The following is a 15,904-nucleotide window of genomic DNA, read 5'->3' as shown; positions in this document are numbered from 1 at the left end:
TGGGCGGGGGGGGCCCCCAAGGAAGGGTTCCAGAAGTCGGAGGAGAGGGTGCTGCTTAGCTGGCAAAAACGACAAATCCCTGCTGTCGTTTAGTGTAGAAGAGTGTGGTCTGCTTTCCTCCCCTCTGCGTCCTGGGAGGGGTTTGTCGAGCATCTGCCCTGCAGGCCATGTTGTGCTGGCTCCCTGTAGAGAGCCAGAGGGCGGGCTCTGCCGCATGAGCCTGCAGCACAGCTCGGGGGTCAGTCCCAGAGCGTTCAGTTAGAAGGGAGAAATGCATGCACGCTCGCACGACGCACACATACAAATACAGCGCCATTTCGTTGCATGATTTTATATGAAGGCAGGCTCTTTTTGTATAGTAATAACTTCCAGCTGCTGTTTTATATATGGGTTTTCATATATACAGTATATAAAACCTATTCTTCTATATTCATTATGTATAGGATTGCGTTTGTCATTAAAAATATCAATATATACTCATATATATTAGAAATACAGACGGAAATAGACACACACCATTCAAAAATGAGACTATGGTATAAAAGAGATATGGTTAAATACCCCTTTTAAATTATATATATTTATATATGATACATAATTATGTAAATTTTATGTGATAAAATATACACATATCTACTTAACGTAAAACTTGGGCTACTGTTTCTCAAAGATTCTGTCAAACAGCTCACAGCTGTGGCAAGCCTTGTCTTATAAAAATAGATATTTAATAACTTTGAACCTAACATAATGAAATCTTGCACCAAGCTTTACAGAATGAACATCTACATGCTCTATCCATTGACTACAAAACAGAATCCAAGGTATTATAAAGTAGCAGTGATGCCTGAATCACTTTACTTTACCACAAATTTTAGCTATCCTTACCATTTTTCAACGACGAGCCATAAACTGAGTGTTGAAGGGATAAAGGTTGTGACAGAAACAGAAGTAGGGTGATGAGCAGGGTCGGTTCCAAAGGACCAGAAGGGTGGGACACAGTGGAAGCTGTTCTGTGTGCTGAGCCCCAGCGTAGTCAGGACGAGCAGAGCGGCTCAGGGGATGCCCAGCCCCACTTGGGAGCCCGCGGTGGGGCTGCCTAGCTGAGCCTTGTGCTGGCACCGTAGGCGTTAGAGAGAGGTGAGGCGGTGGCCGACCACAATAGCAGCTAAGGGATTCTTGAGACATTTATGTCATCGGTGAGGGGTCTCCTGTTTCAACAGGTTTTCAATATAAACAAAACTGGTACTTCTGCGGGGAAATGCCTGAAGTCAGACTATGCTTGGTCTTAATGCTTTGAAGGGCCACCTCATCCTCTGCTTGGTGAACACTGATCCAGTGTCTGCCGGCTTAGACCCTCTGAGTCCCCCTGGACTGTTAGCGCCTGAGTAACTGGCCTCTTCAGCAGTAGAGTGGAGCTGTCTGTGGGTGTGTGGTTTGTCTTCTGCCCACGTCGGACTGAAAGGTGCTGTGCTGAGGTTCCGCTTCTTGGCCTTGCATTCGGACCCCCAACCTGCAGTGAGGCTCAGTTATCACTCAGTGAATGACTGCACTTTCACTGTGTCCCAGTGGATGTTCCGTGTGTAGTTACTTTACATCTGCGTGTTCATGATGTTAACATCTGAGAAGTACTGGCAAGAAGTAAGGTTCTTTTAAAACTTTGCACTTCTGGCTAAAGGCGTCCTTCTATAGCAATGAAACTTGGTTTACGTATGCCTTCAAAAGTGCTGTCACACATACGTTGCTTGATTCTCACGTTTACACCAAAGAATAGACAAAAAGCGTATTGAAAGTACATTTGTTTCTTTAGCCTCCACAGTCTTATTCTTGCTACTGAGACCTCTGTGCAGTGGTGTGTAGTATTTCAGATTGATCACGGTGCTCAGTGCCCAGGTGAAGTGAGGGGAAAGGATGAGCTGCAGACTCCTTCACTTCATCGGGGCCTCCGCATACATATCGGGAAAGATACATTTAATGTAGTGAACATGCAGTGAGTAAGTAAATGGATGCTTCTTTTGGTATTCTCTGTACTTTTATGGGTGTTTGAAATAGTTTATGTTAAAAAAAGATTTATTTAAATGTATCTTGCTTATTCAATATTAAATCAGTGATAAAGTTATGTGGAAAGGTATGAGATGTTACTTAGGACGTTGTGAAATATAGCCAGAATAGTATCCTGTGTTCCCAGAATACATCCCACATAATCGTCACTGTAGCAGTACTGCATCTAAAGTATTAAACTGCTGGCTTTAAATACTGTGTTAGAGGGATTAGCTCCGCGCTGTCAGTGGGATATTGTGTCACGTCTGTGCTAAGTTCACTCTTAACAGGAGATAACTAGTATTGGAGTGTCTGATAGTTGGTTTGTTTGTTTTTTACCTCCCACCTAACAGTGGTTTGTCAGATACTATCATTTTGGACATAATATCAAACTACCTGGTGCTTCCCAACCGAATCACAGTTCCTCTCGTCAGCGAAGTTCAAATAGCACAGTTGCGGTTTCCCATACCAAAGGTAAGCATCCGTTCATTAACACTTACAGACTGGAGGAACTCTTCACATACTTGGGTGTTGTGACTTCTTGTATTTCTCCTAACAGCAGACTTGCCACGTGGATCTTGATGCAGTAAAGGTGGTCTGTCCTGCCCTGTTCCTTAGGAGATTGGCTAAGGGGCATCTGGCCGAAAACTTTCAGAGACTTGAGGACAGTTCTTAAACCTTAGCTGTGAGCCTCAGAGCTGCTCATAGGGATTTAATTCTGCAGATATCATTGCAAGGTGTAAAGAGCAGCTATGACAACTTATTTATTGCCTCAGAAAGCACTTCCTATTTGTATGTATCAAGATGTAACAGTTCAGCCTAAGCTGGGAACGTTGTACAAGCCTCCTCTCAGATATGACAAAGTGGGCATCTTTGGGGTCATTCAGTGAGGGATGTGGCAGGCCCGTCGTTAGTGTTACAGCTGCCCTGGGTGGGGTGGAAGGGCGTGGCCGGGGCTGAGTCACAGCCCTGGGGTTAGGCAGCAGCTTCACTTCGGGAGCATAGTCCTTGGTGTGTCTGGGCTGCAGTTTCTTCATCTGTAAGTTGGGGTGATGCCCTGCACACAGAGGCGGGTCACACATGTTGGAGTCACCTTCGTTTGAGTAAACTAAACAACCTCAGCCTGAGACTGTGAGAGCCTGCTGGCCAAGGACGTGGAATCCTCTGCTGGGCACAGAGCTGGAGGGTTGGCCCCAGTTAGCAAGGGCTTCTCCCCGCTGGGCTTCACCCCACCCGTCTGGTCTGACCAACCTTGGGCTCCAGAAGTGGAGTGGGCAGCCTGTCACATGGTGTCTGGTCCTAGTTCAGTGTCCGTTTCCTGAAGTAGAAGTGGCCGGCCTTTCCCCACTGCCCGTTACTCTTTCTAGGTAAATTCGATCTCGGTAACAGTGCACAAAGCAACAAACGTGCGCGAGCACTCCGGTATGTCTTCAAGTAACAACACCCCAGTCACTCACGCCCAAACTAGTTACGTTGCTGGCAGTCAGCAGATGTGATGGGACGTCGTGTGTGAGACAGGGACGCCTTTTTTCCCTTAACTTAGGATTCTCATCTCTGGAAACGCAGGCCTGCCTTTTCACATAGAAATCCCCGTGCTCCTAGGCCATTAGGCTTTGTATTCTCTGAGCACAGGTGACCATCTAAGCCTGCCCGGATCCAGCCTCCCTGCTGCTCAGATATGTTTGTTGCCACATTATCTAAGCTTTAGACCTGTGAAAATATAAGCCAGGGATTTTGTTTTGTTACGGTTTTAAAAGCGTATTTATCTGTAACAATGTCGATCTTTCTATGCTGGTTGGTTCAGAAATACTACCTGGTAATTTTTTTAAAAGTGTTTTGTGGTGTAGAATGCTACCCTCCTAAAGGTAACTTTACAGGTTGTGTTTGCCTTGAAAGAAATATGAGTGGAGGTTTTCAGTTTTATCAATTAAACAACATTTTTGAAAAAGATAACTCTGCTAAGTCTGTGAGTCATATGTGTCTCAGATTTTCAGTTTCCTATCCATAAAATAGGGTTAATGACAGTATTTCGCAGGATTCTTGTAAAAATTCAGTGAAGTAATTGCATATCAAGGACTTAGGAACAGTCTTGTGCATCCTGTAGTGCCACTTACCACTTGTTATCACTGCAGTTACCACTGATGTTACAACTACCGAAACACAGGACTGTTTGGTGACCCATGAGGCCCTGCGCCATCTGACCTCCTGCCGTCCTGCCCTGCCCAAGTTGGGCTCCTGGGGTCCCTGGGGCACAGTGCCGCTCTGGGACCCCCCCGTCCCAGGAGAAGTCTGCAAGAGGTGGTGGCTCACGCTAGCCCCTCCTGTCTCTGGCTCCGGTCAGACCCCTGGAACCCCGTTGTGCTGCTCCTGGCATCACGCGTTTGCCTTTTTTGCTCAGGGAGGAGGAGCTGCCTGGTCCCTGTGCACAGGCTTCGCTCCGTGTCTGTTGGGTGAGCCAGTGAGCAGTCTGCTCTGTCTTCCTTCTTTCCAGGGTGTCCTGAGGATACACTTTATTGAAGCTCAGGATCTTCAGGGAAAAGACACTTACCTTAAGGGACTTGTCAAGGGGAAGTCAGACCCCTATGGAGTGATTCGAGTTGGCAACCAGATCTTCCAAAGCAAGGTCATCAAGGAGAACCTCAGTCCAAAGTGGAACGAGGTGTACGAGGTGAGGGAGTGGGTGCTGCTGCCGTCCCCCCTCCACGTTCCTGTTTCACTCCTGCTGCGGGGTCGTGGTGTGCTTATTTAGTTCAGGGTAATCTCAATTCTCTTTGCTTTCATTTTCCATTTTTAAAACTATTGTACCTTGTATCCCTACCTCACACAAAATTTTAAACCTTAATCGCATCAAGCTATCACAGTAAATAAATAATTAGCCCTTAATACACATAAATGTATTCCAAAATGAGGTTGATTATTTACTGTTTTGTAAATTTTCATTTAATACATCTGGACATCTCTACATGTCAATAAATATAACTGTTCACTTGAGTAGGTACCATCATGTTTTTACTCAGAGAGATCTGGGCTTTTGGGTTCATTGTAACCAGTGCTGTATGAGTGTCGTGGGTTTTCTGCATTTGGCCAAGTTTTCCCCACATTACGCTCCTCAGAGTGGAATTGCTGCATCACAAGGTATGCGGTTTGGAAAGAACTGAGAAGTGGTGCAGTTTATACCCATCAGCTTCCCGTCCTCCCAGCCTGGTCTGTTGCCAAATCTCTCAATCTTGGAGTAGTGGTGAGTGGGGCACTTGCGGCCACCCTGCAGCCAGCACTGACCGGGGCTGCTGCCGGAGTGGAGAGACATCCAAGCTTGTGGCCCCCGGTAACTGGGGACAAGGCGCAGTGGCCCATGGCCGTGTGCGTGGGTACAGGTCCCTAGCAGGGACCCTGCCATTCAGAAGTGTGTCGGGTCCGGCCGCGGGGACCTCAGTGCTGTGCAGCTGCTGCCGCTGACTGCAGTCACGTACTCAGTAGACACGATACTAGTGAATGTGAGATAACTGTGAGCTGCTACCTTTCAGGCTCTGGTCTATGAACATCCCGGACAAGAATTAGAGATCGAGCTCTTTGACGAAGACCCAGATAAGGACGACTTCCTTGGAAGGTAAATCCTTCGTGACTGAGGAGAGCGTAGACTCTTTTTCTTTGATAATCACTGTTAAACATGTAATATAACTTCAAAAACAGGATTACGTACATGTTATGTGTATGTTAAAATGGCTCTTAGATGTAGCGTTGCTTCACCTTAGATTTCTTAAAACACGTTTTGTTCCTAAAACATTCACATTTGAGTAAGAAAAGGAAAGCTGCTAGATCTGTGTCCATCATAGCAGCCACATGTTGCTATTTAAATTAAATTGATTAAAGTTAAGCAAAATTTAAAATTCATTTTCTTAGTTGTGCTGCCCCATTTTAAGTGCTCAGCAGCCACGCATGGCCCCCAATCCAGCCCAGCTCTCCAGCCTTTACACCACGCAGGCAGGTGTGCACTAGGTTATAGAAACAGGTTTTTTAACTTTTGATTTGTTATTGGGTTATGGGGGCGGGGAGTAGATAGTAATTTATATTGTGCCTGTATACTGGAAAAGCAAATACTGACCTGTTTGCTTAAATTGAACAACCTGTACAGCTGAAAAAAATACCAAAAAACACACTTTAGCCTAATCTTTATTATTTAACTGAATTTCTTGTGGCAAAAAAGATATAAGGATAGATGACATTGGACAGGTCTGGCTTCATCAAGAATGGGCTGTGTGTTAGGCTGTGACCTCAGAATTCATTCATGAGACAGTTTAATGAGGAGCAACCAAAAGATTTCAAGCAAGGCAGTGAACAGATCAGACCTGCATTCCAGTAAAGCCACTGTTAGGTTATCAGGGATTGAGAGTGGGGACTGGCCGGCCTTCAGGAGGCTGTTGGGATAGATCAGGAGAGAGATGTCAGGTCTGACCTGGGGCAGAGCTCGGGGGCAGAGAGGAGGGGTGGCTGCAGAAGAAGGGGGTGTCACTGTCCCGTCCTGGTCATCTCTGGCTCGGGGGGCCGGCTGCATGCTCCCAGCAGTGCAGGATTATTGGGGGAAATGCAACGGGCTGTCGGGGACATGCCGAGTATGAGGCAGAGGCCTCTGCGGCCACAGAGACGCTGGTCAGAGCTGAGGAGCGAGTCTGGGGAGGCAGTCAAGGCCTAACTGAGCGCGCAGGTGGCTGAGCCGGAGCGATGGGCAGCAGCTCGGAGGGCATGCCAGGCCCAGGGCGGAATATGCCTGCACATTTGGGGTGCGTGTGAGCAGCTCCGTGTGGGGAAGACCAGCCCTCCCAGCTCTGACCGCAGCTGTGCCTCGCCAAGTGTTCCTACCTCCCCGCTCTTCCCTACCTCGCTTCACTCTCGTGGGTGGAAGCTTGGGGAAGCTTTTGGAAGGAGTCTGTTTCTTGACAAACTAGCCTTTTGTTGCATTTCTGGAGTACCTTTTCATAGACTAATGCTTAAGGTTGTTTCAGTTGTAAGAAGTGTGTTTCTATGTTCTAAAGTTGTTGTATTGTTATCTCTATAGTCTTATGCTTGATCTTATTGAAGTTGAAAAGGAGCGCCTTTTAGATGAAGTAAGTTTCCTTTGAGTACTGTTCTATTTCATGAGTGTTGACAGAGCACCTGCTGCCACCGCCACCTGATGGTCTGAGAACTTAACATCCGCTCACAGACGTTGAGGACTTAGGCCTTCTAGTAACAGCAAAGTGAAAAGAAGTCAGCACCTACCAGACACTCGAAATTCCTGAGGATCCAAACACACACCAACTTTGTTTCAGGCAGGCACGCTCTCCTTCGGAGTCAGGGCAGAATCTGGGAGAAACTCCCCAATAACAGGCATTTTAAAGATAGTTGGAGTTCACAGCAGAGCTGGCACAGTGCCGTTGGTGAGAAATTGTCCCATGAAAGATACCCACAAATACAGTGTGAATTGACAGCAGCAGACGTACTTCAAGCAAGATATTGCTATCAGAATAAAAAGGATAAAAAGGGAAGTTTGTGGTGGCTTCTAAAAGATGGGTAAGATTTGGATAAGTAAAGCGTAATTAACCAAATCACTGCTGAGATCTGCTTTCAAAGTAACATGTTTCCCTTCCCATGCACGCCAGCACACACTCAACAGGTATCTGCAGGTTATCATGTTGTGTGCCAGGTGCTGTGTGCAGTGACGGGCAGAGCAGACAAAGCCCTGCACTTGGGGCAGTCTCTTCTTAATACTGAGTGTTTGGGGCCCATCCTCGATTAATTGCTTTGTGGCTTTTAAGCTGAAACAAGTGTATACTAATTATTAGTATATAGTGATGAGGAAAAACAGACCTGTTAATGTGTCTGATATTGAAATTCAGACTTGGGATCAATGTTATATTCTCTCTTGGCCCATAAATTCTATGGAAGTCCATACATAAAAGCCCGACAGTGTTGGGTGGTATAAGAGGACATTTGAGTCCTTGAGTGTGAATTGGGGGTGGAATTGGGAGTCAGTGAGTTAAGACACGCAAAGCGGCCACTGCTGTCGGTGTCTGGGGCCAGCAGCCGGTTCTCAGGCCTGGAGCTAAAGGTGGCAGGACTCAGGCCTTCTGCGTTTGTGGAGACTGTTCAACAGTTTGCGTGTCTGATCCAGGAGGACTTTGGCTGAACTGTCTTGCTTTCTCTGCAGTGGTTCACCCTGGACGAGGTCCTCAGAGGAAAGCTGCATTTGAAACTGGAGTGGCTCACGCTCATGCCAGACGCTTCAAACCTTGAGAAGGTGCTGGATGGGGTCCCATGACAGCCTGCACTCCTGATCGCTAAGATTAGTACCTTTAAACTGTGCTGCTGCTCACTTAAAAAAAATACAGCAATCATTTTGACTCCTGTGCTGTAAATCACTACAGTAGTACCAGGGATAAATTAGAGATAATGGAGTTTACAGGTCATTCTCACCTGTTTTATGAGATCTTTAAATTTTGTGCTTGGTTATTGTATAGGGATTTGAAGAGCCACAGGTGACCCGAGTGCTTCGTTTGATTGATCTGAATAGAATCTTATGTTCATTCTCTCTGTATTGCATATATCAGATGCTTATTTCTCCACTTTTCTTATTTTCTTGAGGATTATAGACATAATCAGGAAGAAATAGTCAGGAACCTTGGAAACCCACCTACTGAAGCTTTTTCCTTTCCTTGTAGGTGCTGACAGACATCAGAGCTGACAAAGATCAAGCCAATGACGGGCTGTCCTCCTCGCTGCTCGTCTTATACTTGGACTCAGCCAGGAACCTCCCGGTAGGTGCCTCCGAGAGAGCCCACTGGGTGCTTGTTTCCTGGCAGTGGATCCTGCTGTGTTCAGCCGCGCCCACGCCGTGTCCCCATTCTTGTTGCTGTGTTTTCACTTCAGTCCAAGAGAGCAGCAGTGGAGAGGGATACGTGTACATTTCCTCCATGAGTGTAATTTTATGTTTACATCTTATTGGTTTATCCAGGATGGTCAGAATTATCTTACATGTTTTAAGAAGAAATCTCCAGTACATAGGAAAAGAATACACCTAGTAGTTAGAGAAGAAGATTTTCTGTAGAGAATCACTACTTATTAAAATGTAGTACCTAAAGATGAAAATTACATCCCTTTGGCATCATCCTGGAAGTAGCACAGCAGGGTGACGGGGCAGGTTGGGTGATCCCCTGCACACACGGCTTCTGGCCCAGAGCAGTGCCTCTCCTCGTGGGCGTCAGAGTCATTTCACTCTTAGAAAAACTGTAGAGAACAGTTTTTATAGACAACGACTAGAAGCGTGGAGAAGGGTCGATCAAGCCCTGGTGTGATGCTCGCCTCCACAATGAGGCTAGTGTGCTCGTGATCCGTGTTTATCGTTTTGATAATGTTTTTCTTTGCTTGGTTTTCTTTTTGTTTTTGTTCTGCGGTACGCGGGCCTCTCACTGTTGTGGCCTCTCCCGTTGCGGAGACAGGCTCCGGACGTGTGGGCCCAGCGGCCATGGCTCATGGGCCCAGCCGCTCCGCGGCATGTGGGATCTTCCCAGACCGGAGCACGAACCCATGTCCCCTGCATCGGCAGGCGGACTCTCAACCACTGCGCCACCAGGGAAGCCCTGATAATGTGTTTTGAGTGCCTGTTCACTTGTTCAATAGATGGCCTTCCTTGTTCCATTTCACTGTTGGAGGCCAGTTTTGTTGAAAGAAAGACAGCTACCTCCAGATGAAAGGTGTTTCCTCCTGAAATGATACTGGTTCCAGGTCACCCAAGTGCACCTGTAGACAGTCCCCCAGGGTGTGTCCTTGATGCGGGTGGACGTCTGGGCATCTCACCTCACTGTGATCGCACCATGCTGTTCCTTTACCTCGTGAAATGCACACCCTGATTCTGTTTAGCACCTCTCAAGGGTTTAAAATTGTGCATTACTTGGGCTTTGTTCACAAGCAGAGTCAATGTATTTTGGGCATCTCTATGTTTTATTTAAAGTTTTTAACGATTAAAATCTGATCATGTATTTTTTTCATATTGGGAAGATGTAACAATTGTGTGTATAAATGTATATAATTGTACTCTTTCTTTCAGTGAAGGTTTAACCTTTCTGCAGAATTACTTGTACGGTAGAACTTTTTGCTTTTAACCACAATAATGTTTTAAAGTCTTTCATAATGCCTGATGGAAGTGAATTTGTTATGTATTTTAGGATATAGAGCAAAGTGGTGGGGAATTGGCCTCTCTTTAGAACTGTGTGTTTTGTCACATTAAATTAAAATTGAATAACGTCATGTAAGCAAAAGACAGAAAGAAAAGTGATTGTACAACCTTCTGTTAAAAGGGCACTTTGTGCATGAAGGTATGCTCTGGCCGTCAAAGGCAAAGGATCTTTACAAAACCGCTGCCCGGTTGGGCCTGTCTCCACGGGAGTGCGTGCCGTCTCCTGCGTTTCTGCGTGATTCTTTGACTCTGCCTGTTGCATCCTGGTTATTAGTGCTCTTGTGCCTTCATTGACCACAATCCACCATTCTTTGCTTTCTTCTCCCATTTCCGTTTTCCCAAGAGTATCTACGAGGGAAACTTTGGGTGTGGCTACTTAAAAGAGAGGCGAGCGTCGGGACTAGTGTTTTGTGAAAATACTGCCTCAGTCTGTAGAGCACTATTTGTGAGTTCTCAGTGTTCTTCCTTCCTTCTGTTTGGTGGAGACTGCTAGAATGTGGACTGGAACTTCAATGCCATCTGCTCCGTGGTGGAATGCCGTGCATGCTTTTCCAGTTTCTTGCATGATTTCCGTTTCTGGGCATGTTTCTTTCGTGCTTGTTTTGTGAAACGTAACACTGCTGTAACTAGTGTTGGTGACTGCGTCTGATACGACGTGGACAAACCCCACGAGCCGTGGAGGGGCCTTGGGCTCTGACGCTGCTCCTGGCCCTTAAAAATTAAAAAAAAAGTCATCTGAGGAAAAAGTAGTGAAGCCACAATGATTAAAATGGATTTTCTTACGGTTCATCTCAATGTGAGATGTAAATATTTCTTTGCAAGCTTTCAAAAAACTTCCTTAAATCTACTTTCTCCTCCTGACCAAACACAGAAGTGTCAGAGCCTCGCTTTCCACGAAGTCCCCCGTGGCCTTGGGGACAGTCAGTGAAGACAGAAACTCACTGCTGCTCTGAAAACGCGCCTTCTCCCTCCCCATTTAACCAGAGCTCCTAGGGTGCAAAAACATGTTGAGTTTATGATTCACTTCTTTTAAGGAACTTAAAGAATTTCCTGGGGTGGATAATTGAGCATTTCTGCCTTTATCTGGGAAGCTGATTTTCATCTCATATGTTTCCCTGAGGCCTTGCTCTGGTGCCTTGATTCCTGGCACTCTTCTTGGTCCTTTTAGCAGTTATTTTCACTTGCTTTGGGGTCAGAGAAAGCCACCGATGGCTTAGTCATTAGTCTAGAAACGAATTATTGATTTAATTCAATAACTAGTGAGATTCTTAAGGTTCATTTGTTTCATTTTAATTTGTTATTTCTATTTCCGCATGCATTCTCAGTTTATTCTTATTTAAAAAATAAAAAAGAAGGGGGAGAGCAAAACTGAAAGAATAGGCATTTTTGACCCATTTTATAGGTGAGGACAGTCAAGCCCCTGAAGAGTGGGTGAGCTGCTGTTGCGTCTCCTCACATCCCCTGCCCACCTGCTGGGAGGTCAGAATGAGGGCAGTCATGCATATCAGCAGCTGTTTTCTGTCATTTCCAGGTGTTTCCTAGTGGAAATCTGTGTTGTAAGCTGCTGTAAATGACAGTCTTGCTCAGCTGCATGAGTTAGTGTTTTCTGTAACTGCTGCTTTTAAAGGAAATATTTCTGAACTTGTGTCAGGATTTTTTAAATTGCTTTGTAATATTTAGCTAAGACGTGGCTGGGTTATCCAAACTAACTTGCCTCCCACATTACCAAAACCACATGCTCTGCTTGATGATTCAGGTGTAGGAATCGGCAAAATGTCCTACAAAATAAATTCGAATAGATTGATCACTTTTCTCCCCTTTGATTGTCAGTGTGAAGTGAGATCAGTTGTCAGTTGTCCCTAAAGGCTGAGCCTGTTGCTATTTCCAGTAGAGGTTTTGGGCTGCTGCCAGCCCGTCGCTCTCTTACCTTTTGCTGCTCAAAACTCTCTTCATGTTCAGCCTCACCAGTGCATTTCCACCAGTGGTCCTGTCTGGAAGCCTCAGCACAGCAGGACTTTCTCCCAAGCTGGGAACGGCCTCTTTATCCTGTGGCCTTAGCACTCGGGCCTCCTCCTTTTGGCCAGAGGAACAAGAGGGTGATTTCTGACCCCCGGAGGCCAGCTTCAGACCCTGAGGCCTCCGTGACCACATGCATTTCCCAGGTACTTTCTAAGGGCTCTGCGTGCACAACTCATTGAGGCTCAGGCTGGCAGGATCCTTTCTCAGATGAGGCACTGAGATTAGAGACCCAGCGTTGCCACTAGCAAGCCGCAGAGCCAGGATCTGAGCACCGCTGTGTGACCCAGAGCCCACGTTTCCCACCCTCCTGTCTGGTCCATCCGTGTATAAAGTGAATTTGTTACCACTTCATTAAGTTTGTAAGTTCATAGTGCTGTATATGGAGTTTATCTGAGGGGAGTGGTGTTTGCACTAATGTCCACTTTATACATAAAAACGTTGGCTGTATAACATGGAGACCCTTGGGCGTGATGCTTCTCGGTGCTCTGTGAAAGTGATTTTAGCTCTCAGTTTAAAAAAGTGCAGGTTACTGTTACTGCCCCCGCTTACGGTGAGCAGCCCAAGCGTGGACGGTGCAGTGATGTCTGGAGGCGCCACGCTGGGCCCTCACCAAGTGCAGCTTCCCACGCCCATGCTCACAGGCTCCTCTTGCACCCCTGACACCCACCATGGCTTCTCTCTTTGTTTCACTTCATTTGATGCACTTTGAATAACCTGTGCACAGAACAGGTCACATCCTTGCAAAGTTAGCTACAGGAGAGTTTCCTTGATGCCCGCAGATGGTCCGTCCTCACAGCTCAGGGCAGCAGTTCCCAGCCCGGCCCCACCCTCTAGGGGCATCTGCTGGGGCTGGTGTTTCAGGCTGCTTCATAAAGAATAGAATTCAATTTGAAGTTAATTACAACTCAAGTGATCAAGTGATCACTCGATGAAGTGATCAAGTTTTTCATCTTAAATGTTAATCCTCAAAGGATCTTGCAAAACAACTCAGTCTTGCCCTTTTGAGGGCAAGAAAGTAATGAGTTTTTAAAAATGAATAAAAGTAGGACATAAAACCTGTAATAATAGAACTTTAAAGCGAGGAGGAACTTTTGAGGTGATCTAATCAGCCTCTGCATTTTGTGCTTGGAAAAGAATGGGGGACGAAATAGATCGGGTCCCATCTCTGCTGTGGTTTTCCACTAGAAGGTAAAGTTCAGAAGGAGGAAAAGTAGGGTTTGGTGTTATAGAATATGATTTGGTTTGAGAGCAGTTGGGTCGTCTGTGGCCCATTCATTTGTACTTTAGGTAAAACCTTTAGGTTAATAATGGTTGACATTTTAGGGGTTCAAGCAAAGGATAGTAAATAGAACCCTTTCCTCAAGTTTCACTCTTGGATTTTTCAAATCCCAAAGACAGGAGGGGTGGGGGAGTAAAAGAACAGTAATCATAGAAGGTAAGGAAATATGTTTTGATATTTATAAAGGTTTAGTCTAAGATAAAATCTTGGGCAATAAGAATACTTTTACAAATGATTTATACTGTTTCTTTGTTTAATTCTTGGTGGTTTTTGTTTAAAGATTTTTTGTTGTTGTTTTCGTAAATTTTCATGTCATTAACCTTAACATAAACTCCTCATTGCATGTTTTATTAACCCTTGGTGTATTCATTTTCTTCTGACTTGAAAGAGTAACCCATTAGAATTTAACCCTGATGTCTTGAAGAAGGCTGCAATTCAGAAAGCTTTAAAGGTAAACTAATAGTTTTCCCTTCGAAAGTTAATTAAAACATATTGAAAGAGATGATGCTCTAACCTTTATCGGTTTATTGACAAATTCTTCCCAAAGTAATAGAGTAGTTACTTGTTTAGTTGCGGAGAACCTATTTTTGTTGTCAAAGAATTAGTAGTTAGAAGAATTTAAGTCGATTTTGACGATAAACTTGACAAAAGACCAATATGGTAAATTAGACTTCTGTCCTGTTGGCCTTAGGCAGCAGTATCTAAGGTGGTTTTAAATCATCTGTACTTTAATTGGATTTGAATTTGTGAAAATGGTGAAGTGAAGTTCTGTTTAAAATCTTAACCAGTTTTTAGATTATGATTAAAACGTATGCCCTGTGACTTTCCATTAAAAAATCACCTCTTCCAATATGCTGAGTCAGGGCTGTCTCTGAGTCAGTGACCTCATGGCTTTTGGTGCTGCTAGTTTGGGTGACAGATCTTTTAAGAAGCTTTAAATCTCATTAAATGAGGTATATTAAAAACTAAGCTCCACTCCTGAAAACGACATGAGCATGTATTTTCTGGCTAAATTGTTAAAGGTTTTCTATGGCTTACAAATGTTTTATTATTTTTTTCTAATTTCTTTGAGCATGTAAACTTAAATATTTTGGGAGGTGAGGGGTTAAATGTAGTTGCTTTAAGAAAATTCTATCCAAAGGAATCAGGAATGGTTTTTAATCAGTTTCATCCAGCAGAATAAGTTAAATTTCAAAAGTGAAGAAGACTAGCATTCTGCTTTGATGCAGCATTTAGTAAGCCCTTAACCCCACCCCACACTGAGGAGGTGAGGTGGCCTACTCCTTTGGAGTACTAGTTAGTTAGCAGAGTAGTCGAAATACCTGTTCAGATAGAAAGCCCAGAGATAAACCCACGCATATATGGTCACCTTATTTTTGATAAAGGAGGGAGGAATATACAGTGGAGAAAAGAAAGACAGCCTCTTCAATAAGTGGTGCTGGGGAACCTGGACAGCTGCATGTAAAAGAATGAAATTAGAACACTCCCTAACACCATACACAAAAATAAACTCAGAATGGGTTAAAGACCTAAATGTAAGGCCAGACACTAAAAAACTCTTAGAGGAAAACATAGGCAGGACACTCTATGACATAAATCACAGCAAGATCCTTTTTGACCCATGTCCTAGAGAAATGGAAATAAAAACAAAAATAAACAAATGGGACCTAATGAAACTTCAAAGCTTTTGCACAGCAAAGGAAACCATAAACAAGACGAAAAGACAGCCCTCAGAATGGGAGAAAATATTTGCAAATATTTGCAAATGAAGCAACTGACAAAGGATTAATCTCCAAAATTTACAAGCATGAGCAAAATTTACAAGCATGAGCTCAATATCAAAAAAACAAACGACTCAATCCAGAAATGGGCAAAAGACCTAAATAGACATTTCTCCAAAGAAGATACACAGATTGCCAACAAACACATGAAAGGATGCTCAACATCACTAATCATTAGAGAAATGCAAATCAAAACTACAATGAGGTATCACCTCACACCAGTCAGAATGGCCATCATCAAAAAATCTACAAGCAATAAATGCTGGAGAGGGTGTGGAGAAAAGGGAACCCTCTTGCACTGTTGGTGGGAATGTAAATTGTTAACAGCCACTCTGGAGAACAGTATGGAGGTTCCTTAAAAAACGAAAAATAGAACTACCAATAGGACCCAGCAATCCCACTACTGGGCATATACCCTGAGAAAACCATAATTCAAAAAGAGTCATGTACCACAATGTTCATTGCAGCTCTATTTACAATAGCCAGGACATGGAAGCAACCCAAGTGTCCACTGACAGATGAATGGATAAAGAAGATGTGGCACATATATACAATGGAATATTACTCAGCCATAAAAAG

The 15,904-nt window shown here is 44.6% G+C and overlaps 1 protein-coding gene across 2 annotated transcripts in view; it reads left to right on the top strand.

The window, feature by feature from the left end:
* The window catches only part of ESYT2 (extended synaptotagmin 2), a 76,457-nt gene that overhangs the window by 43,168 nt on the left and 17,385 nt on the right, over positions 1-15,904 (top strand). The window contains exons 8-14 of one of the 2 annotated variants that reach the window (XM_024753176.1): positions 2,391-2,511; positions 4,529-4,705; positions 5,562-5,644; positions 7,091-7,139; positions 8,222-8,311; positions 8,733-8,828; positions 13,933-13,995. In XM_024753176.1, coding sequence (XP_024608944.1) covers positions 2,391-2,511; positions 4,529-4,705; positions 5,562-5,644; positions 7,091-7,139; positions 8,222-8,311; positions 8,733-8,828; positions 13,933-13,995 — 679 coding nt within the window. The remainder of the gene's footprint in view (positions 1-2,390; positions 2,512-4,528; positions 4,706-5,561; positions 5,645-7,090; positions 7,140-8,221; positions 8,312-8,732; positions 8,829-13,932; positions 13,996-15,904) is intronic. The other variant, XM_024753177.1, reaches the window with a different exon arrangement.

This window comes from Neophocaena asiaeorientalis, unplaced genomic scaffold (assembly GCF_003031525.2).
Source record: "Neophocaena asiaeorientalis asiaeorientalis breed wild unplaced genomic scaffold, Neophocaena_asiaeorientalis_V1.1 scaffold576, whole genome shotgun sequence".
Taxonomy (NCBI): Eukaryota; Metazoa; Chordata; class Mammalia; order Artiodactyla; family Phocoenidae; genus Neophocaena; species Neophocaena asiaeorientalis.
This window is presented reverse-complemented; position numbering and strand designations above follow the sequence as displayed.